The 27708-nt window shown below is 38.8% G+C and overlaps 4 protein-coding genes across 6 annotated transcripts; 3 read left to right on the forward strand and 1 right to left on the reverse strand.

The window, feature by feature from the left end:
- The first annotated feature begins 946 nt into the window (after positions 1–946).
- On the forward strand, positions 947–7764 carry snorc (secondary ossification center associated regulator of chondrocyte maturation). Of its 2 annotated transcripts, XR_009674024.1 has the most exons (4): positions 947–1175; positions 6411–6578; positions 6716–6919; positions 6960–7764. XR_009674024.1 is itself a non-coding variant. In XM_061044672.1 (3 exons), exons 1-3 carry the CDS (start codon positions 1097–1099, stop codon positions 6823–6825), a joined length of 357 nt encoding a protein of 118 aa, XP_060900655.1. In that variant the 5' UTR covers positions 947–1096; the 3' UTR covers positions 6826–7764. The 2 variants fall into 2 exon arrangements, 1 of the variants encoding a protein (XP_060900655.1); XM_061044672.1 differs by having other exon boundaries at positions 6716–7764.
- Positions 7765–10297: 2533 nt separating this feature from the next.
- On the forward strand, positions 10298–16079 carry LOC132978530 (G-protein coupled receptor 55). The gene is made up of 3 exons (XM_061043735.1): positions 10298–10334; positions 10941–11677; positions 13879–16079. Exons 1-3 carry the CDS (start codon positions 10298–10300, stop codon positions 14083–14085), a joined length of 981 nt encoding a protein of 326 aa, XP_060899718.1. The 3' UTR covers positions 14086–16079.
- Positions 16080–17896: 1817 nt separating this feature from the next.
- itm2cb (integral membrane protein 2Cb) lies at positions 17897–22162 on the reverse strand. Its single transcript, XM_061044673.1, has 6 exons — positions 21955–22162; positions 19813–19950; positions 19496–19687; positions 19273–19383; positions 18998–19148; positions 17897–18358 (listed from the first exon to the last, which is right to left on the reverse strand). The coding sequence occupies exons 1-6, from the start codon at positions 22039–22041 to the stop codon at positions 18267–18269; spliced, it is 771 nt and encodes a 256-aa protein (XP_060900656.1). The 5' UTR covers positions 22042–22162; the 3' UTR covers positions 17897–18266.
- Positions 22163–22460: 298 nt separating this feature from the next.
- On the forward strand, positions 22461–25862 carry hes6 (hes family bHLH transcription factor 6). 2 transcript variants are annotated; one of them, XM_061044675.1, is made up of 5 exons: positions 22461–22552; positions 23959–24194; positions 24285–24371; positions 24538–24619; positions 24983–25862. In XM_061044675.1, exons 2-5 carry the CDS (start codon positions 24120–24122, stop codon positions 25402–25404), a joined length of 666 nt encoding a protein of 221 aa, XP_060900658.1. In that variant the 5' UTR covers positions 22461–22552; positions 23959–24119; the 3' UTR covers positions 25405–25862. The 2 variants fall into 2 exon arrangements, with proteins under 2 accessions (XP_060900658.1, XP_060900657.1); XM_061044674.1 differs by lacking the exon at positions 22461–22552 and having other exon boundaries at positions 23907–24194.
- Positions 25863–27708: the final 1846 nt, after the last annotated feature.

Consider the following 27708-nt stretch of genomic DNA (forward strand, 5'->3'; position numbering starts at 1 on the left):
TCAACACACTTTCTCAGGGTTACTAACATGGTCAGTTTACAGATGTTGGAGGGTAAAACCACAGTATGCATGTTTTGCCAAGCAAGAGGTTAGACAGTGATAATATATGCACACTTCATATCAATCAAACTGAAATATAGCTTTGCATTTGGTCAATAATTGTCATGTTCTACTTGTACAATGTAACTTATCTTTCACCAACAGTTAGAGTTATGAAGGAGGATTTGTCTGCCTACAAAAAGTAGGAACAATTAGATGACAGATGGAGAAGTATATACTCAAGTGATATATATTTATATATTATAGTGTATATACTTGGTGCAATTATTACGTCACCTGCATTGGGTACAAATCTGAACTAACTTCAATAACTGTAATCTGTCTCTTTCTTTTTCCCTCAAATGTTTTTAATTAGATTTTTTATTTTTGGGCTTTTGCCTTCATTCAGTCCTGGACAGTGGATAGAGTAGGAACTCAAGGGAGAGTGGACAATGATATGCTAGAAAGGAGCCTCATGTCAGACTTAAACCTGGGTTGCTGTGTTTTTGGGACTATTACCTCCGTATGTAGGGTGCGATCTAACTGCTGGGCACCCCATTCCCAGTTATGTCTATTTAAGCATCATTAATTCAGTGATGGAACTTTTTTTTTTTTTGCCATGGACTAAACGGTACATTTTCAATCTTTGCTAATCCTGTCCTGTTATATGTTGTGAACTGTTTTCACATTGAAATCTTGACCGCATCTTTCACTATTTCCTCAATCATATTCCTTCTTAAGATTATTTAGAAGATTATTTCTTGTGCTTCAAAAGTGACCAAGCCAGGGTCAGTGACAAACAAATATTTCCCCCTCACAACCAGCTATGTGGCCAGAGAAGTTTGGAGAGGGTGTTGCCCTGCGATGATGTGCTCACAAAGTCCACACTGTCCAGACAGTCCTGTGCACACCTAGTCCCACCCCTCAGCTGCCTACCTCTCTCCCTCTCCTGCGCTACCCTCTACTCTTCTCTTGCTCTTCTCGACGGGTCATTTACTTGATAAAAGCTCAAGATTTTTGGCTTATTTCCGTCTGCAGCTCGTCCCTCACAGCCACTATGGTTCACAGCAGCTGGATCCGCAGATTACTCCTCCTGGTTCTCCTTGGCCTCTCCTCGGTGGCCTTCGTACACACAGGTAAACCTCCTTCAGAGTGTGATTGATATTTTAGTCTGATTTTTGTTGGGTGACACGTGCAACATTGCTGCAGAAGTTAATGCTAAAAATAGGAAGGAAGACAGAGCATGCAAGATTACAGTCTAATTAACAGAAAACATCTGGCTGTTACCATGGAAATAAAACGTGATGTGAAAGAAATAGAGTACAAATAATACTTCTGACAGTCAAACACCTAAGCTGCTTCTGAGTTAAGTAATGGAAATGGTATTGAATTTGAACGACAAAGTTATTAATTGTTCTTTTTACATTTGTAAATAGGTAGATTCATGTTTCTCTTTATAAAAAAAAACTTTTGGTGGTTTGCTGTAGGTATTTAAATCAATGAGTGTTTGTGTCAGTTTTTCCGTTTTCCACACATGTACATCCACAAGCTGTGATGTGAGTCTGCAGCCTGAAGTAAATGATACACTTGTTAAGAGCGATGAAAGCTGCTCTTTGACAAATAGGATGGCTCAGTAACTTTCCTGATGCCCCCTGTTAAACTGACTACCTGCTGCCCTTTGATTCAAGCTTTAGAGATTTAGAGATCAAGTGTTGAGTTTATTTAGAGTATATGACGAGAATTCAGAGACAGTCGTGATGCTGATGATGATGATGACGGAACTGTAGACGTGTTGTAGGAAGCGTTTACAACCACCTCTGCCTTCCACCCTTGACACTCAGCTCTTATTAGACACGTATTGGTCTGTCTTTCACTTTCAACTCGTTACAACTCTCAGACCCGTTTGAAAAAAAATCGTCTCTGGACATAGAGCAGCTCACAGACTCAGGGGTCACAGTAGAGGTCAAGAGGGCAACGGGACGACACTGATAAACCACGAGTTGACAATGTCCTCCCTGTACTGAAAGGAAAAAAAAGCACAACTGTGAAGTCACCTTTAACTTTGGACAAAACATCTTATGGTCAGAGTTTCTAACACTGAGGTGCTACACTTTAAATATATCTTTTAAGGAAAATATATTTTGAATAACTAGCAGGGCTCCCAGATAAACTTTTAAAACAAATTTAACCTTCCCAATAAGGGATATTTATGTACAAATCCAGCAAATACAATGATCTGAAAGATTCCCTGTGCCATAAAGTTCCCACACAGCCATGATAAATTATTATGAAGGTGCTCTGTTGGCCTTATACTCAGTCTCCAATATGTCTGTGTCTGTCGGAAGTGAATGCTATGGTCATCTTGTACAATATGATGTTTTTGAGTGTCGCCACCAATCTTGACCACAACCCAGTGACTGAACCGTCATGACCAGTAGCTCAACGCTTGACTCAGAATGAAATAAACTGAGATGTGTCAAAGTAGAAGCTTGAGAAACACAGTGTGATAATTAGTCATACACTCTCTCGTGGACCTTCCTCAAAGTGTCCGATTTAATCAAGTATGAGAGACGTGAAGACCTCATTGCAGGACGTGGAGATCAACTTTACCAAGTGATTTAACCCTACGCCTGCTCTCCAACCTCAGAATGAAATCAACAACGCACTGGTTAGTTGTGTCAAAAATATTTCACCATGGAAAACTCAGAAAAATTGAAGTTGGTGAGGGTGAAGCAAGGACACAGGGCCAGGTCACTCACTGTTTTGGCTGCTTGGACAGGTTGCTTTCACACACAGATGTCCATGCTCTTTGTTATCTCTCCAGCTGGTGTGAAATCCCGACCAAGGATGCCTGCTGTACCAACAAATGTTCCTCTGTGTTTTTAGAGTCTGAAATCATCCTTCAGTTCAGTCTGCCAGGCTTTTATGAGTCTGGAGATGGAGGTAGAGTAAGAGGCCCACTTTGAAAAGTGTCATTAGTGTAGTGTTCAAAGGTTTTTGTACACTTAAACAAGTAAGTGCTTTATTATTATTATTTGGTTCCAGTTGGTAGATGTAAAGCGAAATAAAAAAAAGGAAACTAATAAGAGAAGTTGAAATGGTTTCAAGATGTTATGAATAAATGTTTGATAAAATGTGAGTAATGGCAAACAATAGAAGAGTTAGCTGTTAGTGATGAACAGAAGTTATCCTGAAGGAGGGAAAAAATACACTGAAAGAGTTTGCTTAAAAAGTTAGCAAAAATAACATTTGAAACTTGCTCTATTTGCTAAAAAAAAGACAAAACGTTATAGTCAACACGATGAAAAATAAACAGTGGAAATTGCTGAAAATAAAGTATTGATAAGCAGTTGCAATCATTGTCTTAAAGAAAGTATGGACGGGGGTGCCTGTAACTTAATGGTTTGTGCGCACACCTTGTACGGAGGATAAAGTTCTCTAAGCGTGCAGCCCGGGTTTGAATCCAACCTTTGGATCCCTACTCTCATTGTCCCTGATTTCCAACCCTATAGACTGTCCTATCTCTACAATAAAGACATAAAATGCCCCAAAAGAAAAATCTTTAAAAGAGGAAAAAGAAAGTATGGAAAATTTAAGAGTTAGGTTAAAATTGTTGATACAAATCGTTGATGAAAAAGTAAATTCAGTAAGTAACTGAAATAATAATCTGAAAGTGATGGATTAGGAACTCAATAATCAGCTCAAATGAATGTTCATAAATGGATGTAGTAATTATCTTGAAGTAGTTGTTAGGACAAATGAATAGAAATTGGCTACAGCGGATTAAAGTATGGAAAATGATAAACTAATCTTTAAGCACTGAGTAAGAAAATTGCGGCCACTGTATTTGAGGGGGTAGGCGTGTTAAAGCTTATGATTGTGTTTGTGGGTGTTTGTACATCAGATAACAAGTGTTATGAACCACTGCAGCTAACTGTCAGCTCAGAAAAAGTATGCTCATCTGGGCTTCAGTTTTACTAGTTCTATTAAAGAGAAATTTTAAGCTCGAGTAAACGTCTCCTTGTGGAAACAAACACCAACGGAAAACATAATGTTTTTATTTTTTGCGTTCTTATTAAATCAAGCTGTCCAGCAGGCACAGCCTTTTACACACAGGGACTATTTAATAAACAAGTTTGAAAGACATCTAGTGCCCAGCCGTTGCCTGGTTTGGGCCTAGCCGGTTGTTACTGGTTGCAGCCTGCCGCCCTGCGTGACCGCACAAGCTGCCTTTTGTGCCCTGGGCTGAAGGCCTCATTGATGACTGAGCTGGCCGGAGGCCCGGGCCTCCAAACCTCCAGCCAGCTTCAGGACAGGAAGCTGCACACGACTTAAAGTCAACACAGCAGCATCAGAAAACTCACATCTGAAGTATACATCAGAATTACCACGATACCACACCTAGCAGGTAGACAGTTATCCTTTGAGGTTGTATCATATTCACTGATTCTGTAGTCATATTGCAATGTTTTTCGCTCTATCAGAGAATATGACACAGACAAGAAGCAGAGATGTAAAGACAGGGTGAAGGAGTTTATTGAGGGCGTCAGAGGCTACAAAGTAAATATGCAGCACTAAATAACCTGAGTGCAAATATGTTTGGATTTTGGTTTTGTTGGTATGTATAGAGTTGAGGATAGGATAAGTGATTCAGTGAGTGGGTGGGCTTGTGCGTGAAGTTTGTTTACTCATTTGAGATTAAAATCATTTTTTCCTATTTTTCCTTTAAATAAAAAAAAAGAGCTTCATAGCCAGTCGGCTCAAAACGACAGAAACAACCATTTCAGTCATTTTCATGATTCATCTTCAACTGAGCATTTCTAAAGGGGAAGCTTTGCAACATGTGTTTGCAAACAAAAAAGAGGGGCAGAAAGAGACTTTGTTTCTCTGGCTACTGTAGAGATGTGAAAAGTCTCAGGGTACCTCTATGCTCAGATGAGAAGAATGTTAGAGGGTAACTTCAGATGGAAAGAGAACGGGGGGATGATTGCCAGAGGACAAGAGATCAGAGAGATATTCATAACCCAAGCTTAATACTGCCTCTCCAACAAGCTTTTTGTTTAAATGTTTTTGTACTCCAACAAAAAAATGTAACAAAACCTTGGTTAAGACAAGGGTTTTATGTTGACAATACACAAGCTTGGTTGAACTCTTGGGCAAAAGAGCAACCTAAGAGGCTGGATGTAGCTCAAAGGGACACAATGTTCATCTTCTACAAAGACATCCTTATGCCCAGGCCTGTTCCGTTAACCCACAGAGACAGAGAGAGGCTGTTGGAGTCACTACAGACAGAGCCATGTATGCAGCTGAATGCCTCAGCGTCCGTAGAAAAATCAAACAGAGCCATTAGCAAAAGCTGTGCCTCATCAGTTAAATTACAGCTTTAAGAAAACATGTCGTGAGTCAATACTCATATTCATTCAGTTAAAGTTGTTGAAATGTCATGAATTAGTTGATTACAGTATTCTGCAAATTATGTTTAAAGCTAATCAGAAAAAATTGCCAAAAAACACCCAAAACAGATTTGATTAAAAAGGGAAAGCCGTTACATTTTTAAAAGGAACAGAGATCTTTAATAAACCGAGATTCAGAATCAAATTGAGGGAATGTTGTTTTACTATAAAAGGAATCGGTTTATGGAAAAATCTCAACAGAGAAACTAAAGAATCAAAATCAAACATGTTTTAAAATAAAAAATTAAAGCCAGTTTGTTGAATAAATATGTGGAAATATGTCAATGAGATGTATTGTTCTGTTTCGTGATGCTGTGAAAAAATAAATATGTATATATTGTGATATGCTTTGTACGGTGTAAAATGAATTGTTTAGGAGGACCTACGATGGGGCTGCCAGTGGCTGTGTTTGCCTGCAGCCAATTTATTTTTATTTTTATTGTTTTTGAATGAAGTGTTTTTGTTTTTTTTAATTAATGCTTTGTGAAAGAGGGGCAGATATTATAAGATTAGTCTTCTTTCTGCTCCTTTTCATTCACAATTTGAGATTTTATGTTTATTTGTTTTTCTTAACTTTATTGTTTGTTTGAATGAAATAACATTTACAAAAAAAAAAAAAAAAAATACTGCACAGCACAGATTAAGTTCCCACTTCTAGATTAACTGTTTTTTGGGGGCTTTTTGTACATTTATTTAAGACATAGGACAGTGGATAGAGTCAGAAATCAGGGAGAGAGAGTGGGGAATGACATGCGGGAAAGGAGCCACAGGTCAGATTTGAACCCGAACCTGCCCGCTTGAGGGACTGTGGCCTCTGTGCATGGGGTGCACACTAACCACTGCGCTACTGGCGCCCCATAGATTAGCTGTTTTTAAAATAAACACAAGCGTTAAGTAGTTTACCTTCTTGGTTTACAGAGACCGTTGCAGACCCTGCCTCAACAACCAGGGACAACCAGGATACCATGTCTGGGGAGACGCCCAGTGACGTCACCACCAAAGACCCTCTCCAGGACATGACTGAGCCGTCCTTCACCTACGACTACGAGGACTCCACACACTCCCAGGCCATGGACGAGGAGGAAGGTAAAATTCATCTTGCATTCAGAGCCACAAATCTGTGTTGATTTAACATAATGAAATGAATTAAAAACTACATCTGTGTCTGTGTGTGTCTGTGTGTGTGTCTGTGTGTGTGTCTGTGTGTTTCTGTGTCTGTGCAGGGGTGCTGGGGCCAGGGGCCATCACAGCCATCGTGATAGCTGTCTTCCTGGGAGCGTCCGTGCTCCTCGCCCTCATTGTCATCACACTCAGGAAGTTCACTGCCTCCTAGAGTGAATACATCCCAGCTTAGTGTGTATGTGTGTGTGTGTGTGTGTGTGTGTGTGTGTGTGTGTGTGTGTGTGTGTGTGTGTGTGCGCGTGTGCGTGTGCGCGTGTGCGTGCGTGCGTGCGTGTATGCCTCAAGTGATTGTGTGTTAACATTTCTCTCAACTCTAAACGGTCTTATTCCTCATCTTGTGTTGTGCTTTTCTGTAGACACAAAAATAATAATAATAATTGTGGCAGGTCCCTTTTCCAAATATTTGTAGAGCTACGTCAACACACTGTCATTGACCAAATAGCATGGTGGCCATTTCCCTCTGCTTTTATCAAATATTTAACGTGGAAGTCAAGTTATAAACTGTACTATGGAATCTTACAACAGTTCCATAAGAATAAATAATTAACAAGATTAAAAGATTCTGAACGTTGGAACTTCAAAAAACCTTTTCAAACCTCAAAAAGATATTTGACTACCCATTTGTAACGGCTAGACATTATCTTATGTCAGCGTTAAACAATTAGACCACTTTGACGATACAAAATTCTGAGCTAATGGTGTCAGCTGTTATCATTATTATAAACATTATAAACATCATGATGTTGTTAATGTTGTGTGTTTGGGTTTCTGGTCTCTTTGTCTTAAAGATGGTGATTTGTAATTGTGCAGGCATGACACAATGATACAATCAAGCATTAGCTGTTGCCAACAGCTAAGATGTTGCTGTAGTTGTTGGTTTACCTTGAAATATGGCCCAACGGTTTATTAAACCACTCACTATCTTACTTAACAGTTACTAGCTTGCTTCACAATCAGCTAGGAATTGACATGTTGCTTTTCTCAAAGTTTACCAGGAAACACTGACGTTATCTCGTAAGTGGTTAAAAGCTAATTCTTGGAATGATAAAACAGAAACTTATAGGTTATCAAATTTGCCGTTTCATCAAAAAGTATGGCCCAAAGTCGCTCTGAACTTCTCAAATGTTAGCCTGTAGTCTGGAACACAGTAACAGTACTATGACAGCATATTAGCTTTCTCTCCCTGAGCGTTTGAACAGGCCTTCATGTTAGTGTGACGAATTCTTGCTCAAAATGTTAACTAGATACAATGTTAGAAACTGGCTGGCTCTTCCAGTGGAAATCAAAGCATCTCCATTTTATTTTTCTTCAGAATTGTCTTTTCTTTTTGTTGTTAGGTCCATGCTCTAAAGGGTTTTAAATGTCTGTGGGTTGTTTGTTGATGGCTGTAAGATGTGAAGCATCCTTCATGTTTTTGCTTTCATTTATACATGAAGTGTGTACTGTTTTTCCTTCAATCTGTAAAAGTTACTATGCCTGCATGAGCCATGATAACCTCTAAAACACTCCCTCTGGGATATTCATGTGGAAGTTTATACGTTTTTATTTCACTATCTACAAACATCAGAAAAAGAAGAAAGCATTTTTTTATAATTCATGTAAACAGGGTGTTGTTTTCTTTTTTCCTTTTGTTTTACTTACAGAGCAAATATAAAATTAGTTAATTATAATTTTATTTTATTTTTTTCATTTTTAGTTGTGTTGTTGTTTGTGAGGGTCGGGTATAGGTTTAGCACAGTATTTCTTCCTCTTTCTATACAGTGAGTCCTCGGCAGCCAATTTTTTGGTTGGATGTTGTCATTGTAACTACACAGCCCGATTATTTTGTCTGAGATTCATCTCCAATTAAACAAAATCGGATAAATCACATGCCAGTATCTGTGACTAATGTGTGAGTTTTTTTAGCACATGATCACTGAGTCAGCACAGTGATCACAATGCAAAATTATTTTCATTTCCTTTAGATTGTCATCTTCACTAGAAATAATAACCATATTATTCTTACTGAGCTGTCTCACTCTTACCATTTTAAATGATACTGCTCTGTTTAAATTCACATTGAAAAAAATAATCATCTGAAGGGTTACATTAAAGAGTCATCTACAGAGATATTGGTCTCAATCCAGTCACACCAGCAGGTGGCAGTGTGGCTGCAGAAAAAAAAGAGCTGTGCTTTTGCTAAAACTGAAAGTGTCATTTTCTTTGCTCTAAACATTCCTCATTTCTTCTTCTTCTTCTGTACCTAATTTATAATTTTTCTCCTGGCTGATGAGGATTCATGTTCAAGTCATACTCCAAAAACATAATAATTTACAAGTTTTGTTTTTCACTTCCGAACGCTCTCACACTCAAAATCAAGTCAAATAATTTCATCATACCATCTGAAACCAGGAAACCCCCAAATAGTATCAAGCTCTAGATCTGCGTCTGCAGTTTCTTTCAGACTTGAAGAGAAAGGCTTTGAACACTTCCACAGTTTGATCCTCATCTTCACGATATATTGACTGATTTACACCACTGAGTTGAGACAGAAAGATATAGAAATAACCATAAAAGAGTCGTTAAATTTAATCAGTGACAATGCATAATTTCTTCTTTAACGCGGTGATGGACACAAACTAGACAGTGACTGAAAAAAGTACAATACAAGCCGGTTCATACAACAAAATGGGCCTTTTGGTCTTTGTCTTCTCACTATACATGTACATATTTCAACCTTCATATGTACCCATAAGATGGTCAAATTAACCATCAAAACAGTTAAGTAATTAACCATCATGAGATGCAGCAAACAAACACAACTTATGAGACTACGTGTTTAAAGTAATGGAAATTTCAGTCTGAGGAAGCATAAAATCACAATCTTACAGAAATACTCATAGAGACCTGGAGTGTTAGCCAATACTACATTTCATGTGATCAGTACATTTTTTGCTCTTTCAGTTTTCTCTTTTGCCACTAAAGGGCCGGGGTTCTGTGTGATACTTTTGGACAGTCTACCACTTTGGTCCAGGCTGAAATGTTAACAACTATTTGAAGGATCAAGAGACAATTTTGTACAGACTTTCACAGCCCCCTGAGATCAAATGCTGCAAACTTTGGTGACCCCCTGACCTCTAATCTAATGCCACCATCAGGTTAAAATAATTTAGTAGTGCATTATTTGATTAATGACCAAATGTGATTCCAGTGATATACCTATTAGCCTCAGCAGTACTATATGACTGTTGTTTAGCAAATGTAAGCATGCTAACTTATTAACTATGATGAATATGGTAACTATTCTATCTTCATTACTTAGAAATGTTAGCAAGCTGAGTTAAGCCTTATGGGTTGTTTTTCGATCTACAATATCTTGAAACAGCAGAAACAAATGATCCCATTTTCAGAATCAAAAGATTAATTTAAATATTGAGTTCCTGGAGTTTGCGATGATGATGCATTTATTTTTAACAGTGAATAATATTATGAAGACCAGCTGAACCAATTCTCCTCTATTTAGATTTTCTGAAACAAACACATCTGAACACACATGCATGTTGTGCTACTAAACTCAGGATGTGGTGATGAAACACCAAAGGTAGAAAAGCAGAAGTATGTCTGGCTCAAAGCAGACAGTGTGAATGTTCGGTCGTCGAGAGATAGACTGGCATCCCCGAGGTAAGAGCACAACTAGGTTTCTCTTTGCAGATGATACCTAATACTTAACACACTGACTTAACCAGTGTTGAACACACGTGTAGGCATATATTTGCAAATGTTTTTTAATACAGGCTCTACTTTTATTGCAAATACTCCAAAATGAATAAAATATCAGTAAAGCATTCAAAACAATTAAGACTATTGGCTTTGTCAGGAACAACACTGATGTAATTTTGAAAGAATTCTTCTTAGAGGTCAAACACCTATGATATGCGCTTTATTTTTCCTGTCTGGAAATTAAAGAATCAACATTTTTCCTTTTAACCTACACCTAATTGATTCAAACTTAAATTGGGCATTTAAAGCATATCCACTCATACTTTATACATTCTCTTTCTGAATTTGGCCATTGCATTAGAAAAATATTTTTTTTCAAACATGAAGATATGTAAACCCACACAGCTGAGAGGTTTCATGTGACTTGGTACAATAGCACCTCTCATATACGTCAGTGTGGGAACAAAGAGTAACAACAGGAAAGACTAGGGACGACACCTTGCTTTGATTCAGACAGAAACAGAGATTTTGAAACTAAATCAAACCAATTTTTTTTTTGCCCCGCAGCAGCAACAATGACAAACAACTGTTCATTTGAAGGTGTGGATCAATTGATGACATATTTGGAGCTGGTCTTTTACATCCCCATTTTCATTTTCGGGTTGATTCTAAATGTTGTGGCTCTTTTTGTGTTCTGCATCGTTCTGCGGAAATGGGCCGAGTCAACTATTTACATGACCAGCCTGGCTCTGATGGACCTGCTCCTTCTCTTCCCTCTTCCCTTCAAAATTCATGCCACAAACCACCGCTGGCCTGCAAACCTTTATCCCCTCTGTTCAGTTTTGGAAATTCTGTATTTTGTTGGGATATACGGCAGCATCTACACCATCATGTGTATAGCTGTGGACCGGTGGGTGGCTATCTGTCATCCGTTCAAAGCCAAGCAACTGCGTTCGCCCAGAGCCGCCCTGGGGACCTGCATTGGGGTTTGGATGCTGGTGCTGGCCGTGATCTCTCCCACCATTTATCGCTTTAGGGAGGCTGGGCAGGCAGACTTCCACTGCTTCCACCAGTTTTCAGAGAACGGCTGGAGCCCCTCAGTGATCATCAGTCTGCAGGTATTTGGGTTCCTGCTGCCGGCTCTGGTGGTGGTTAACTGTTCAGTTCAGACCATTTGGGCTCTAAAGAAGTCTGGAAAGCAGAGCCCAAAAAGTCAGGCCTGTGTGAAGATCATCTACAGCAGCCTGAGTGCCTTTCTGCTGCCCTTCACCCCAAGCCATCTGGCCATCCTCCTCCAGTTCCTGGTAAGATCAACAGATTTATTATAAAGCCTCTGTGAGGAGGTTTTTGCTGGTTTACAACCAGACTGAAATGAATATGTATGCCTCTGAATGACATACAAAAGCAAACAGGACCATCAGCAATAAAATTGAATATTTCTAAATAATTTCAATGCCTTAAGAAACTGCTCCCACAGCACCTTGATTTGATTTTACAACAATTTACTGTTAAAAGACAGTAGGATGAGAATTGTTTAGTCAGAAAACACACTACCCACGCATGTACAGGAAAACATAGACAAACATAATGTTTTAAGCAGCAGTCAGTATGGATTTAGGACCAATCACTCCACATCAATGGCACTTATGGAATTAACTGAAGAAATATCCACTGCAATAGACAAGAAAAAGTATTTAATAAGCATTTTTGTTGACCTCAAAAAAGCTTTCGACACCATAGATCATTCCTCACTTCTTAAAAAACTTAGCAAATACGGTATCAGAGGGGTAGCACATCAGTGGGTAGCAAGTTACTTAGAAAACAGGAAACAGTTCGTTCAGATAAATAATATAAAATCAGATCTGTACAACATTAATTTTGGGGTACCTCAGGGGTCAGTCCTAGGACCAAAACTGTTTATTTTGTACATCAATGATTTTGTGAATGTATCCAAACTGCTTAAGTATATTCTGTTTGCAGATGATACCACCTTATTTTATTCTGGGAATAACATATCACAGATGTTGGATATGGTCAAAAATGAATTGAAGAAAATAAAAGAATGGTTTATTATAAATAAATTATCACTGAATCTTGAAAAAATCAAATTTCATGATATTCAGTAATAGAGGGGAACGCATTGATGCTTCAATTAATGTAGAAGGTATGGAAATTCACAGAGTAAAGGAAACTAAGTTCTTAGGTGTCATGATTGATGAAAATCTGAACTGGAAATCACATGTAAATTATAAAAATAATAATAAAAATAAAGCATTGTACATATTATATAACTCACTCTTCCATATCTCACATACTGTGTTGAAGTATGGGGAAGTGCTTGTAAAACATTCACCCATTCAATTTTCAATTTGCAAAAAAGAGCCATAAGAATCATCAGTAGAAGTCGGTATAGAGATCCATCAAACCCGCTATTCATTCAGTTAAAGTTGTTGAAATTTCATGAATTAGTTGATTACAGTATTCTGCAAATGATATTTAAAGCTAATCAGAAAACATTGCCAAAAAACATCCAAAACAGATTTGAAAAAAGGGAAAGCCGTTACATTTTTAAAAGGAACAGAGATCTTTAATAAACCGAGATTCAGAACCAAATTGAGGGAACGTTGTTTTACTATAAAAGGAATCGGTTTATGGAAAAATCTCAACAGAGAAACTAAAGAATCAAAATCAAAGATATTTAAAATAAAAATTAAAGCCAGTTTGTTGAATAAATATGTGGAAATATGTCAATGAGATGTATAGTTCTGTTTTGTGATGCTGTGAAAAGAAAAAATTATTGTGAGCTTTGTACGGTGTAAAATGAATTGTTTAGGAGGACCTACGATGGGGCTGCCAGTGGCTGTGTTTGCCTGCAGCCAATTTATTTTAATTTTAATTGTTTTTGAATTAAGTGTTTTGTTTTGTTTTAATTAATTCTTTGTGAAAGAGGGGCAGATATTATAAGATTAGTCTTCTTTCTGCTTTTTTGTTTGTTTGAAAGATATAAAAATGAACAAAAAAAATAACCGTACAACTTTGAACACAGGGGAAACCAATATGGACACATACTAAAAGGTCCATACAAGAGCTTTAAGTAAACTCAATCCTAAAATGGGTGAAAGCAGCAAATGTCCATTTTGTAGTTGTTCTGGAGCTTACCTTTCATTATGGCACAACAGAGGAAGAAGTAAGAAGTTTTACTGCCTTTCATATTTTTAAAAAATAAATACTAAATCAATCTATAATAACTTTAACAGCAAAAAGAACCCCAGGGAAAGCCCGGGCAAAATTGAAACCGGGATTATAGCGATACTAATGTCTCTTGTTGAAATGAAAATGTTTCACATGCTTAGTCAGAAATATGAAAAGCTGGTAGGCGTGTTCTCATGCTTTAAGAAATAAATGAATCATATTGAAGTGAAAACTTTTTTTTATCAAAACAAAATATCGGCAGGATAGACTAAAGTTTCTCTGTCCTCCATGTGTTACTGTTGACATACTAAAGGTGCACCAAGGAGTGATCGAGGACTGTGAAAACAAGATCAGGATCAGCCTCTTCATACAGACAGCCATGTGCCTGTCCAACATCACCTGCTGTCTGGACGCTCTGTGCTACTACTTCATCGCTCATGAGGTAAGGAGCACCAAACACCCCTTCAGGCTGCCGATGATCAGCCAAAGAAGAGCCACCTTCAGCACCTCAGAGGTCTGAACCCCAGACAATGACAGTTCAAGAGAAACAAAAATCGTCTCCAGAGGACTGATGAAAAAAAAGAGCATGTATTGTTGTGTAAATGAGTTTTTTTACTTAAAATAAAGGATGGAAAGAAGCAGGTCGGCGGGCAACCTTAATGAACCACAATACTGAGAGTTACACAGAAATGCAGTTCAGGGGCGAGGTCAAACGAGCACGGAGACAGGATTTGGTCTAGTGACAGGAAGCCAGTTGTAGCTCTAACACCAGAAGGCTGTAGGTCGTAGGTCGTGAAAAGAAATCTACCAACAAGCAACCGTGCATCTTATGTTCAAAGTGATTTAAGGACGAGATTGTTCAAAGCCCATTCAACCCAACACACAGACGTTGAACTGATACAGGCTCACACCCATCTCATTGCAGAGCTTTGTTGTCCACTGTGTGTGCTTTTAGAAGCCAAAGACATGTAGCAGGCATTAATAAAAAGACAACAACATTTAAGATCAGGGCAGACACCTTATGGATGAATTAAACTGGAAAGATACAACAGCTGAATTGAGAAACGTCTACAAAATCTAAGAAGTACGTAATTTATGTATACATATCCTGATATAATAACATTCATATTTATATAGAAAGCTCAACTTGAAACATGAATAGTTCAATATAAGCAAATTAAGTCAGTTTGAACATTTGATCAATTAAAGCATTTAGTTCAATATTTGTAGAAATCCGGATATGTAAGTCTCGTTAAGAATCACATGTGAGTTTGCAACACAGGAACATTATCAATTATTATCAAAAAAATATTATCTTATATCTTAATGAAGAAAATACATTTTTAGGAAGTAAAAAAAATATGCTTAGTTCAATTCAATTCCAAAAAGTTGTCGTCACACCACAAAATAAAATCAGGGAGAGCTGTCCCATGGTCCGACACTGGACCCTGGAGGAGAGACAACAAGGCTGTGTCATCAGACAATTTTACCAGGTAGCTGCCCTCCTGAGAGCTCCTGCAAGCATCAGTATACATAATGAAGAGGAGGGGGGAAAGGACACACCCTTGTGGTGAGCCAGTGGAAATGGTTAAGGAGTCAGATAAATGGCCATTTACAGACACCCTCTGAGTTCTGTCAGTCAGAAAGTCCATCATCCACAGCACAAGCTGATGAGGCAGTTTAAAATCACAGATCATTCTTTCTATTAAAAGGTGAGGCTGCATGGTATTAAAAGCTGAAGAAAAATCAGCAAACAAGAACCAAGCATGAGCTTGTGGCTTTTCTAAATGTTTATACAAACTATTCAAGATAACAAGTTTTGCATCCTCCACACCTCTCCCTGCCTGGTAGGCAAACTGAAGTGGATCAAGGTTATCCTCCACTGTTGAGAGAACAAGGTTCTTTACCATTTTTTCAAAGGTCTTCATAATTAATGAGGTAAATGCAACCGGTCTAAAATGATTTAGTTGCCTCGGACTAGTGATCTTTGGAATAGGCACCACTGTGGAAGATTTCCAGATGGCAGGAATAAAGTGACAGTCCAATGACAACTGGAAGATGTGGTGGAGAACACTGCTAAGCTGGTCAGCACAATAACATAATGTGCGTCCACAAACTTGATCTGGACCGGGGGCCTTCCTCATGTTAATGTTTTGAAGATGAACTCTTACACATTCTTCAGATATGACAATATTGCCTTTCCGAAAGGAGAGATTCTTTGAGGAGGGGCTTATTTGCAGAAAAATCCTGTGTATCAAAACGGCAGAAGAAGTCGTTAAGAACATCTGGAAGGTCTACATCATTTATTCCTTCAATTTTAAAAGGTTTCTTGTCAGTGTCACTGATTTCCTGATTTAAAGAGGACATAGACTTTAAATCTGCTCGCAGATCACAGGAGTTTGTTAACAGGAGGACGTCGGCGTGCTGTGTAAATGCTGTCAAAGCTAAACATACTGTAAAGTTATGCCTGAGCACATGAAGCTGCTCTGTCTTATTTTGCTAATGTTACCTTGTGGTAACTTATGTAATATGTTTGGAGTGGACTAAACAATCATTTTGAGGATTTATTGTTATGAATGTTGTTTCCATGTTATAGATTATTAAGTGTTAAGCTCTTTTCTGAAACATAACAGACATTTATTGGCAACGTTTCCGTACTAGACCTTCATCGCCGCAACATTGCCAGTAAATGTTTGTTTGCAAGTTAGACAGTGTGCAGGAGTTTCATTTTTTCGTTGCCCTCCTACGCACCTGTTTTATGAAATGGCTGTGCAAAGGTTAGTTCTATTCTGAAACTTAACAGGGAAGTGTCATGTTTCGGTTGTTCACATGCATTACTTCCACAAGATACATTCATTTTCATTTTGCACTAGCCTTCATTTTTGCAGAGTGTTATTATTTAAGCATTATTTTATTTTCTGTTGCCATAATTTTTCCTTATGTGAAATTTGTTTTTGTTAAGCTGTGGACCTCATGAACTGATAGTGACATTTTTTTCTTTGTCTTTACAACTAGTCTTTAAAGTAACATGCCTGAACAATAACACAAGATATAGACTATGAAATTAATATTTATTAAAGCAAAGTCCTTGCAAGCGATATATGAGAATGGGTGAATTCTTGACTTCTGTAGTTTTTGTTTGTTCTGAAACGTACAACTTCTCAATTGTTTGCATGGCATTAAAACCCAAATCTTCTTGTTCCATTTTGAGAAAAGATAATTAACCACAAGACATTCATCTTGTGATATGAGTCACTATGATGGTGGATGTGAAGAAACAAACAGATTGAAGGCAACTCATTAAATATGGTTATTATGTCCAAAAGATGCGGGACTGATCAGGGCTATGTGTTTGGCCCACCTACATTAAGCCTGTTCTTGTTGTGAGGAAGTTCTCAAAGGAAATACAAAGTCTTTGTTTCTCTTTTATAAACACTAGCTGCCTCTTTATATGTTCTTTTGTTGGATAATTGTTAGCACAGGCTCCAATTATTCCAACCCATAATTTCCACAATCATCATGTGCATGCTTGTCTGAAACGGATGCTGATAAACACTCGAAACACAAATTTAGTTTTCTCATTTATTTTTAAAGCAGCAAGATATTACAAGAAAAATCGACTGAACATCGGAATAGGAGTTCCAAGACAATGAAATATGAGAACATACTACAGGTCTCTCTCAGAAGAGACTTATTTGCTCCCAGTTGTTCATAAGAACGACACCCCAGATCTTTTTTTAAGCTGTGAAGAATCAACATTGATAGAGAGGATATAATGCTGAGATAGAAAGGACTGAGAACTTGCAAGAGCTAAAGACAGTTCCAAGTAAATAGGAGCAAGACAAAATGAGTTCAGCCTTTGATTTCATCTACAGTAAAAGCATTCTTCCTAAATCTCTCATGTATCCTTCACAGTTCACACAGCATTCCTGACCACATACTTTGGTTCCTTCTGTCTCTCTAAAGCACTGCTACTAATTACAGTCTAAAGCCGTTATATCCAAGGAGTAGGCAAGTTTGACACCAAATGAAAAGAGACAAACCATTAAGAAATTAACTTTAACAAAACAAGTCGATTTCAGTTAAAAATCTATGCATGTAGCCGTATGTTCAAAATTAATTTACAGTAGATATTGCTTAGGAACAATCCAAGTTATGTACACAATTCATCAATGATATCAACCGGCAAAGAAACTTCTAAAGTACATGAGGTATGTTTCGCCATTTTCTGACATTCAAACAAAATAAAATAACAACAAAGAAACAAAAAGTAACACGAGTGCAAAGTGCAAGCAGCTTCAGTCAGAATGCACTGTTGCTTAATATAAACAGGACAAGTTTGAATAAAACTCTCAAATTAAACCAAATCAAGACTTGTGATGAAAATGTCCCAAATAGACGCACTGAAACATTGACATCCTATGCACACACTTGACAAGCTACAGAGATATTCAAACATTGATAACATCATCCAAATATACAGACAATCTAAATAAAAAAAGACATTAGCATTGTGCATGAACAATTAAAGAGCGTTTCCAACTAGAGACAAAAAAAAAACAGAAAAAGATACACAGAAAAAAAAGACAAAGTAAAAACTGTTGGACAAAACTTGCTCTTAAAGTGCGTTTAAAAGCCTAAAGAAGAGGTATGGTTTTGAGTTGGCTTTCGCGTTGGATGACTGTGCTTTCTACCTCAGATTTAGACCCTGTCACAGATGACAGTCTCAACCACAAATGTGTTCTCAAAGTGACGGATGCTGTGGCACCTCTTGGTCTCACGCCTATCGATACCTGGAAGGAAAAAAGATGACATGTTTAGAAAATCTGTTCCACCCCTACAGAGGAGATCTGCAGTGATAAGACGTCTGCTGCTACCATGACTACCAGTGTATATCATTTCCATATATGTACTCATTGTTGCATCATTTCACAAGCTTCCACTCCAATCACAGGCAGAAAACACAGAGATGTCACTCGTGTGCATCACTACCTCCTCCGTAGTGTGTGGATGTGTCCACTATGAGTGACTCACACAGCAGGAAGTTCCCTGGCTCGCCCACACACAAACACACTGTCACGGTATTGGCTGCATGAGGAGGATTTCACGCTACGGATACACTGTCTAAGATTTTCTCTAGGAAGCCCCTATTTGGTTCTGGTTGTTTTTGTTTTCTGCCTGATCACACACACTCTGCCTGCACCTACACACCAAAACTGGACACCTGATTTACTGTCACTCGAGGGAGGACCCCCATCCTGCTTAATTTCAGAGAGAGATCAAAGAGACCAGGACGTTTCACATGACTCAACATCTCACAAGGGTTGGTGTCAAAGAGGGTGATACATTACCGGAAGTGAACCCTCACTTGGCTCATTATTTAGCTAATTGGATAGATAAGATTGGTAAAGGAAGTGGATTTGTGCACTTACGTCTGTGCTGGTTCCGACGTCTGAGGCGGTAGGTTTCTTTGCCATAACAGAGCCGGTGGATGAAGGGGCCCAGCTGCCTCATGTTCCTCACCCTCCCTGTCACCACCATCTCCTCCTGGATGATGTAAGTCTGAGGAAGGTACGTCCCTCTCTGTGGCAAAGAGACACACATGAATCACTCAGGCTGTGGGAGGAACACAGAACCCTTCACTCTTTAAGACAGCTATTCATAACTAACAATTCTCTCACAGCAGCAGATGGAGTCAGCGTCTCACCTTGACATTGATGAGCAGCTCCCACAGGTTACGGGGAGGCATCACCAGGGTGGTGTTCAGCTCAGTGACGTAGCATTTGTCCAAAGCGATGTCGTAATAAGCTGTGAGGCCCTGAAACAAATAACAACAAGTTAAAATCAGGGGCCAATTCGAAAGGCTTAAACAAAACAAAAAAAACTATCAACTAAAGGAAACGAGTGAACACAAGCAAAACTTAACCTACCCTCTGAAAGTCATGGATGATATCAGCAGGGTCACTCCCTCCAAAGTGTGGCACAGGTACGCTGATCTGCTCGTAGTTATCGTCAAGGTAGATGCCCACATTCTCCTCCAGTTCCAGCCTACCCCTCAGAGGAGCAAACACAGAGTCCTCGTAGACGACCCGGCAGTGGAACAAGCTGTCTTCTGGGATCTGCTAATGAGTCGCAACAGAGCTGAGTAAGCATGTGATGTTTACTGTAGTAGGTGACAATTTCATATTCTTGTTCAATAGCATTCTGTGCCACTGGGCTCACGGTAAAATAGGTATAGTGAACTGACCTGAGGTATAAAGTAGTAGCGATAGACATAGATAGAGGCTAGCACCAGTCCTGACATGAAGAGCACCAGGCCAAAGGTGAGGCAGCAGAGGCCCGTTGGAAAAGGCTTCTTGGACCTGCCGGGAAGAACCAGCTGCTCCTGTAAAGAGAAAAGTAGTTTGGTTTAGGGAAGTCTGGAAACAAAGAAGGGAAAAAGCTAGGTGATTGTGGTCTGAAACGTTTTTTTTGGCTCAATAATATGGGGTATTTTACTAAATGGTACAAATTAATGTAATGCAGAAGCCAAGAAAATTATCTCTTTAAGTGTAAGTAGAAATAAATATTAGCTCCAAGACTTTTTAGTATCTTTATTTTTCCAACATTTAGTTCAATGTTGAATTTTCAGTAGACATGATGTCCTCTTAAACCACAAAGGTCAGAGGTCCAAATCGTAACCAAGTTAATTCTGACAGGACCGGTTGCCAAGTCGTTAGTCAGTTGATGAGATGTGATAGTCGTAGGACGTACAGGCATAAAACATGCCAGACGCCCACCCACAGTCTCTCAGTCAATCTGCTGCCTCTCACTATACTCTTCCTATGGTGAGCGGAAGTAGGGAGAACAGATTGTGCCAGGCTCTGACGAAGATGCTGGCACGTGGCCGTCTGGGGCTATTCATAGAGCCCTACTTACATGCTCCATATTTGCAGTTAGTTAGCACCCTCAGTGGGAGTCAAAACGAGAACAATTACGTGGAGCAGGAGTCCCTCAGCAGAGACAGGAATATTTATAGATCTACACACATCAACTCTGACACCTAGCCAACCGTCGCATCCAATCGCTAATCCAAACACGTTTTGAGATTATGTCTCTTGACGTAACAGTAACGTGGAACAAATGTGTCTGCAGGAGCGATGGCTACGTCATTAAAAAGGAGTCATTGTGTACAGTATGTTATGGAACCAAAGAAGGGGATTACAGAGGCGTACATCCATTATGTGCCAATTATTCCGTTTTTTTTAACCCCTGGATGGGAAGTAGTCAAGAATATAAAGTTTAGAAGAGCTGATTCATCTGACAAGCAGTGTCTAAACTATTTATTTAGATTTGAGCCCAAAAGCCATTGAGATGTATAATGATCATTCATTTGCACAATAAACTACCACATTGATCTATTATAAGTACAATGTCATTCCGTCAAATGTAATGAAAATCAAATATCATAACACTTGTTCAGTCTTATGTTGGAGAAATGGTTTACATTGTTATACAATAATGTCTCTGTTCCTTTTCTTTATTTCCTTTTTTCACCCTGCTCCTTCATATTAATTCAAATCTCTGAAAGCTTCTTTAGATGCCTCTAATTGCTAATTTTTAGTCAATAATTAAAAAAAAAAAAAAAATCCCATCCTTTAGACCATGGCCTTTCTTTGCATGTACACTAATCCTGGGTTAGAACTCTCAGCTACTGGCTCATGCCTGTGAGGCGCTACCTGCGGGATTCACGTGGCATAACACCTCGTGACGTCACTGGTGCAGTGACTGCATCTGGCAGCTCTGTTGTTTTCTAAAGTCGCCGGGGGGAAAGGCTATTTGCAAGTCTGCCCCCGATGCTAAGTTAAACGGGTTTTTTGATGTGTTGTTATAAATGTTCGTATCTTAATTCATGATGCATTTAAATTAACGTTGTTATACTAATGAAGGCAGAGAGCCATCTGCAGTATGCCCATGCAGTGGCCTTACAATGTGACGTAATGTCAACATCCCCGGGCTGGGATGGCCTGCAATGATGGGTCTAGTCTATTGTTAGGCTATAATAACAATATTGTACAATATTATAAATAAATTCAAAATAAATAAAAATAAATTCAATGTAGTAAAAACACCAGTAATAATTAGCTGCATTCGAACATAATATATTATAGTGAGTATATGCTGCCCGATTAAATAAGATCATTGTGTTAATAGAAAATAAACTAAAACAATCACATTTATATGTTGATGCATCAAAAAATCAACTATAGCTGCCCATAATAAACCGATAGCCTAAATATACATACATAGCTATAACCTATGCAAAAAGTGTGCAGGCTACAAATGCAACACTGAGACAAAACACAAATGACACAACACATAAAAGAAAAATCAAAGTGTGCAAACTCACTTGAGCCTGAGGTATAATGATCTTGTCTTCATCGTTGTCTTTTTCAGGCTTCTGCGCTGAAACTGGCTGGAAAGTGATCTTCACCATGTTTTTTCTGTTCGGTGTTTGTTTGCTCAGTCGCGTTTCTGTTTCGGTGCGCTGCTCTCATTCATCGAACCGGGAAGAATATATAGAGGAAGACCTGTATCGCCCCCGGTGCTTGGTGACATCAGACGAGCGTCTTCTCTGACGAACGAGCGCTGTGTGGGTCTGAGGGGAAAGCAACCTCGTCTTTGTCAAAATAAGAGTCCGAGTCCAGCTACTATTTCTATTTTTAACAAGAAATATACATTTTGTAGCAATTTGGTAAACGGAAAATTACAAATTAATGTCTTATCTGTTGATGGTGAAACAAAACACAGTTTAACCCTAGTTTTCTTGATATTGAATTCGCTCATAGTCTTATTCTGAAGGAGAGTGCCCGATAAGGTAATGCTTTCCGTATTTTATTTAAAGCTGCATGTCCTCTTTGCAAACATGTTCTTAACACTATCATCCGGAAATGTAGGGATGTTCCCAACTCAGTAAGCGTTGTCACTGTAATAAAGTAAGCACAGAGGTCAGTTTATTTAATTCCAATTTTATATTTCTTATAACACATAACCCTGCATCTATGGGTCGCAAGGGGTTGAAATGCCTGCAGTAGGCTACTGATCATTACTAGCAGTATACTGTGTCATGCCTGTGGATGTTTTTCTTGGGTTAAGCATCTGTAATTGAGATGGTAGTATAATAGTATGTAACAAACAATAATAATGTATTGTAAGTGGTGATCAGAGCAAATCTTAAATTGCTAGAGTTGGACATTACATGTAGTTACAAGATGATGTAGCCAACATTGCTGTGGAAATTAAAATGTTAATGATTATTTGACTCAATGTTATCTAGCCTACATTTAAGAAGTCTCTAAACTCATTGTCAATTGTCACTGTTGATGAAAGCCAGCTTCATGTTTCATATAACATAAAGTAGCCTTACAGTGGATCACAGCAAAGCAAAAGAGATTTGCTGAAACATATCTCTACACTGGCCTATATGCAAATCACAGAACACATGCAAATGTGTACAGACACTACACACAGCCCTTACCATATAGGAGCTGTCAAGACTGTGCACATGTATGACTCAAGACAAACATAAGCCACATGATGTGCTATAAATGGACCATGTATAAAATAGAATTTGATAACACAACAAGGGAAATTTATGTATGGCTCTACCGTCTAATTATACAAGAAACAGCTGAGGGAAAATGTGGTGAAGCCATCTAAATAAACTGATTTATTTTTACTGTTTGAAAACAGCGGATACATTCAGGCTCCCTGGTCCACCTCTGTGATACTGTTGAAGATGCCAAAGGCTTTTTTTTTTTACACTTTCTACACATGTTGGCTGCATGGGCACTTGTACTCAAAAGATAGCTCAGTCCAATTCACATTAGGGTTATTTTAGAGGGAGTGATCCCCTAGCCCAGCCATTAACTGATGGCTCACATTCGAGTATTAAATAGGCCCTGCTTAATGAACACATGTGAGAATTGGAGGTGTATATGGCACACATTAAATGAGAGTGCTTCAGATTCAGCTAACAAAAGACTGAAGCCTTCAATAAAACAGGATTAAACTGATAAAGAGTCAGATATACAGCTATAACATAGACCAGTGTAAAGCACTGTATTTTTACATTTTTGAGTGTTTGATGTCAAGCATTTAGGCCTATAGGCTATGCATATTATTTATTTATTTTTTTCACAAATTACATTTTCAGCAGGTAGATGTGAAAATTGTTCTCTGCAGGATTTTCTCTCAACAGTGTTTTTGCAGGACCTCACTATTTGTCTATGGTCAGGACTGAAGTTTGAGACAAAAAAAATCATGACCACTGATGATTGGCGGGTGCGAGCGTTGCGCGCCCACGTTGTGTTCATTCATTCACATGTAAATTAACCGTCATATACCTACCTAGCACATGCCCCCTCGGAGCTGCATTCAGGAGCCCGGCCCCTCTTGCAAGCTTTGTTGACCGCTGGGATCGCCCGGCCATCTGTCCCATTGATAAGCTGTAACGGCTCTTTGGACGACTCTCCAGTGGGGTTTGTGGCAGCGCCTGGGTTAAACTTCAACAACATGGCCCCCATCCGTAACACCACAAACGGAATGGACAGAGGTGAAAACTGCAGTGGAGTCAAATCTGACAGAAAGGTAAAGGCAAAATGTAAGCACTTTGACGAGTGTTTCTGTTTTAACTTGTCTAATTAGAAAGTAACTCCATTGTCTGTGCTGACTTGGCAGATGAGGAAACCCCTGGTCGAGAAGAAAAGGAGAGCTCGCATCAATGAAAGTTTACAAGAACTCAGAGTTCTCATCGCTGAAGCAGACGTGAGTTCAAATCTCTCTTCTACTAGGCCCCTTGCGTTATGAAGGCTAGTGCTGTCCTCGTTTATTTATTTATTTTATTTTTTTAACTTGGGAGATGTTTTGTTTACGATAACAATTGTGTTGCAGAAGCTTGTTTCTTACGCTTTACTTGTCATTCTCGCTGCAGTTACAATCAAAGATGGAGAATGCCGAAGTGCTGGAGATGACAGTCAAACGAGTGGAGAACATCTTGCAGAATCGGGCTCAAGGTAAATTATTAGATTCTCACCAGAGTAGAGGCTACGCCATTTGGCTGAAGTAATATAACTCATTTGCTTCTTTAAAAAAAAAAATCAAAAACTGGCAAATTCAAACCAACTGCAATCAACTAGCATTAACTTGTATTTATTTTTATTTTTATTTTTTTGTATGTATTTTTGATTTAATTACAATTGAAGTTATTAATATTCAAATCAACTTTTACTGCGGCCACAGGTGCGCGTGTTCGTCTACGGCTCAGCCAATCAGAGATTCTGACTTATTCACCTGTCCCTTTCAATTTGTTGGTTAATTTTTTAAGGTAACTTATAACTTGTTGTTTTTTTTGTTGTTTTTTTTTTTTATTTCCACAGAAGTAGACGCTGTGAACCGGGAGGCATGTGAAAGGTTTGCAGCTGGCTACATCCAGTGTATGCATGACGTGCACACGTTTGTGTCCAGTTGTCCGGGAATAGACACAACAATTGCCGCGGAGCTGTTGAACCACCTCCTGGAGAGCATGCCGCTGAACGACGAAGACCGCCTCCGGGTGATGCTGCCGGATACGGTGGCGGAGTGCCCCGGTAGTAACGGCACTTGGGCCGCGTCTGAGAGCATGTACACGGCTCTGGTGTCCCCAGCTCCCTCCACCACCTCCAGTGATGACCTCTGCTCAGACCTGGATGAGACGGACTCAGAGCAAAGTCACGTTTCTTCTTCGGAAGAGGCCGACAACCAGGATGTGTTGAGCCTGCCTCCACTAATTTACTCCAAGTCTATGTGGAGGCCATGGTAGATCATTTGTTTTAAACCATGTTTTAAACTACAGAAGAGGATTCAGTGCTTTGTTGTAGCATGTTGTGGGGTGTCGGTCAGGTCACACAGGAGAGAAATACTGCTGGGATGACATTTGAGGTTTTGTGCAAGCCACATGAGAAGCTCTTTGTTTAATTATTGGGAAACTACAGTTAACTTTTAAGTGTAATTAATAAATAATCCTATCTTATTAGATACGTGGGGTTAATTTGGAAGTGCATTGGTCATGTAAGGGCCTGCCTTCAGTGGGGGGTGAATGCATATGTAAATATTTCCTTGTTGACTGTGCTGTATAGAAGATTGCTATCTTGTTAGAAGTTCACTGTTAGTTGTTTGTAAATTATTTTAAATGTAGGAAGTTTTTAACTTTGTATTTATTAGTGACTGTTTGGAGGCTAACACACCTGATAAATTTCAATAAATATCTTCTCAACAAGTGACTAGTTTTTAAGTGTTTGTGCAGCTAGGATGCCACATTTCACACACAAGGATCCCACCATCCACCCACCCACTGCTGTTTGCAAGATATTAGCTATTAATCTGCAAATGTAGACCATTTGTGTGCACTCTCTCTCCCTCTCCAAGATCCCTTAGCACGTCGTAGGCATTTGTGAGGTGTGAAATGAGTAATCCACTCAGTCCTTATATAGGCCTAGTTGAGGGCTTGACAAATGGGTTTTATAACTCTTCCTGACTTCAGCTCTTTTGATGGTACATTTAAAAATAACATGGGAACTCGCTCAGTCATAGAACTCTGTTGTTAACCAGCATTGTTCAACACTCTTTGTTATCAGCCCATCAGTTTGTAGGTGTATTGTTGGGTAGGCTCTATTTTTGTGCTATGCTACTGAAACATGGCTTGCAAGCAAGGCTTTAAAGATCTTATCTTTTGCTGAAATATGTTAGCACAGAATTGTGTAGGCTATATGATGTGTACCATCATACATAAACCAGCAATTAGATCAAGTCACAATCCTTCTGAATTGTATTTATAGTACCCTTTTAATCTGTCAAATTTAGGTAGCTAATCTGAAAACAGTGCCAGAATGGCGAGCAGTGCCATTGCCAATAAATGATACTGTAAAGGAATGTTGTGTTTTAATGTGAAGATGCTGAATGGCTCTTTTAGAGAATGTCTTAAAAGTATGGATTCCCATGTTAATTCACAGTAGCAGTTGTGTCTGTACCTCAGACATGACCACTGTGGTCCTGGTGGGAGACCCAGACACTGATCTCCCTCTGCACCGTCAGCTGTTAGAAACCACTCATGAATAAGAAAAGGAAGCAGTCTTAATCCATGTCTATAGTCAGATGCCCCCTCTGGTGTTTTTGTGATGTCCACTCCAACGTGTCAATTCTTACACTTTATACCCATACTGAAAGAGATCCATGCTAAAATGACAAGAAAAAGATTAACAAAGCCAGCAGAAGACTTAAGTAGACTCATCTTAGTAAGAAGGGAAGAAGGTGTCATGGGTTTTAGTCTCATCAAGTTCAATCCTCAGATACATGGGATTTATCTTGTGTTTCATGTAGACAACATCATAGGGAAAAGAAAAGTGCTACTATTTCATCCATAACATTAGACTACAGCTGTATAAAGTTAGTGTTACAGCGTCCCTTTGTAGATAGATAGATACTTTATTGATCCGAGGGAAATTCAAAGCATCCAGTAGCAGGTTACAAAGACGTACATGACATGAAACATTTGTTAAAGTTAAACACAAAACCGATGCCCCCCCCCCATACATATATATATTAACCTGAAAGAAAATACTTAAGAATACCCCTAGATGAATCAAAATGTTTTAGCAATGTTTAAAAAAGAAGAAAATGATCAATAACAGACATGTCTGTCTGTGTACTTGTCTGGTAAATGACAATTAAGAAATCTTGATCTCTTTGTGTAGGATAAGAGCAGTAACACAAAGAGTAAAAAACATTTGGATGTGTAAAAATAACTGATGTTAAAGCTGATTATGATTGTTATTAATACATTTAAATTCGAGATAATGGTAAAATAATGTATTCCTATTGGGGTATTCTGGATTATGGTCAGTTCTACTTTTGATTAATAAAATGGTTTATAAAGTATCAGCTGTTATAAATTATATCTGCTTGACTCCCAAGAAAGCAAGAAAGACCCTGATACAGCAGAGTCAGACTTGTTTGTGTCTGTGTGGAGACTAGACCGGATTTGCAGGTCCCCAGAGGTGTAAACTGCAGGAGGGCGCTGTTGATTTTCGCACCTCGTCTTCATCTTCAAACCTCCAACCTAAAGGTG

Source organism: Labrus mixtus, chromosome 8, assembly GCF_963584025.1.
Source record: "Labrus mixtus chromosome 8, fLabMix1.1, whole genome shotgun sequence".
Taxonomy (NCBI): domain Eukaryota; kingdom Metazoa; phylum Chordata; class Actinopteri; order Labriformes; family Labridae; genus Labrus; species Labrus mixtus.

What these genes read in the sequence shown, in the direction of transcription:
- snorc (XM_061044672.1), top strand. Translation starts at nt 1,097, where the DNA reads ATGGTTCACAGCAGCTGGATCCGCAGATTACTCCTCCTGGTTCTCCTT. An exon ending in GGTGGCCTTCGTACACACAG is followed by an intron (nt 1,176 to 6,410) that starts GTAAACCTCCTT and finishes CTTGGTTTACAG; the next exon opens with AGACCGTTGCAGACCCTGCC. An exon ending in GGCCATGGACGAGGAGGAAG is followed by an intron (nt 6,579 to 6,715) that starts GTAAAATTCATC and finishes GTGTCTGTGCAG; the next exon opens with GGGTGCTGGGGCCAGGGGCC.
- LOC132978530 (XM_061043735.1), top strand. Translation starts at nt 10,298, where the DNA reads ATGTTCGGTCGTCGAGAGATAGACTGGCATCCCCGAG. An exon ending in GATAGACTGGCATCCCCGAG is followed by an intron (nt 10,335 to 10,940) that starts GTAAGAGCACAA and finishes TTTGCCCCGCAG; the next exon opens with CAGCAACAATGACAAACAAC. An exon ending in CCATCCTCCTCCAGTTCCTG is followed by an intron (nt 11,678 to 13,878) that starts GTAAGATCAACA and finishes GACATACTAAAG; the next exon opens with GTGCACCAAGGAGTGATCGA.
- itm2cb (XM_061044673.1), bottom strand. Translation starts at nt 22,041, where the DNA reads ATGGTGAAGATCACTTTCCAGCCAGTTTCAGCGCAGAAGCCTGAAAAA. An exon ending in TCATCCATGACTTTCAGAGG is followed by an intron (nt 19,384 to 19,495) that starts GTAGGTTAAGTT and finishes TATTTGTTTCAG; the next exon opens with GGCCTCACAGCTTATTACGA. An exon ending in AGCTGCTCATCAATGTCAAG is followed by an intron (nt 19,149 to 19,272) that starts GTGAGACGCTGA and finishes TCTTTGCCACAG; the next exon opens with AGAGGGACGTACCTTCCTCA.
- hes6 (XM_061044675.1), top strand. Translation starts at nt 24,120, where the DNA reads ATGGCCCCCATCCGTAACACCACAAACGGAATGGACAGAGGTGAAAAC. An exon ending in TTCTCATCGCTGAAGCAGAC is followed by an intron (nt 24,372 to 24,537) that starts GTGAGTTCAAAT and finishes TTCTCGCTGCAG; the next exon opens with TTACAATCAAAGATGGAGAA. An exon ending in CTTGCAGAATCGGGCTCAAG is followed by an intron (nt 24,620 to 24,982) that starts GTAAATTATTAG and finishes TTATTTCCACAG; the next exon opens with AAGTAGACGCTGTGAACCGG.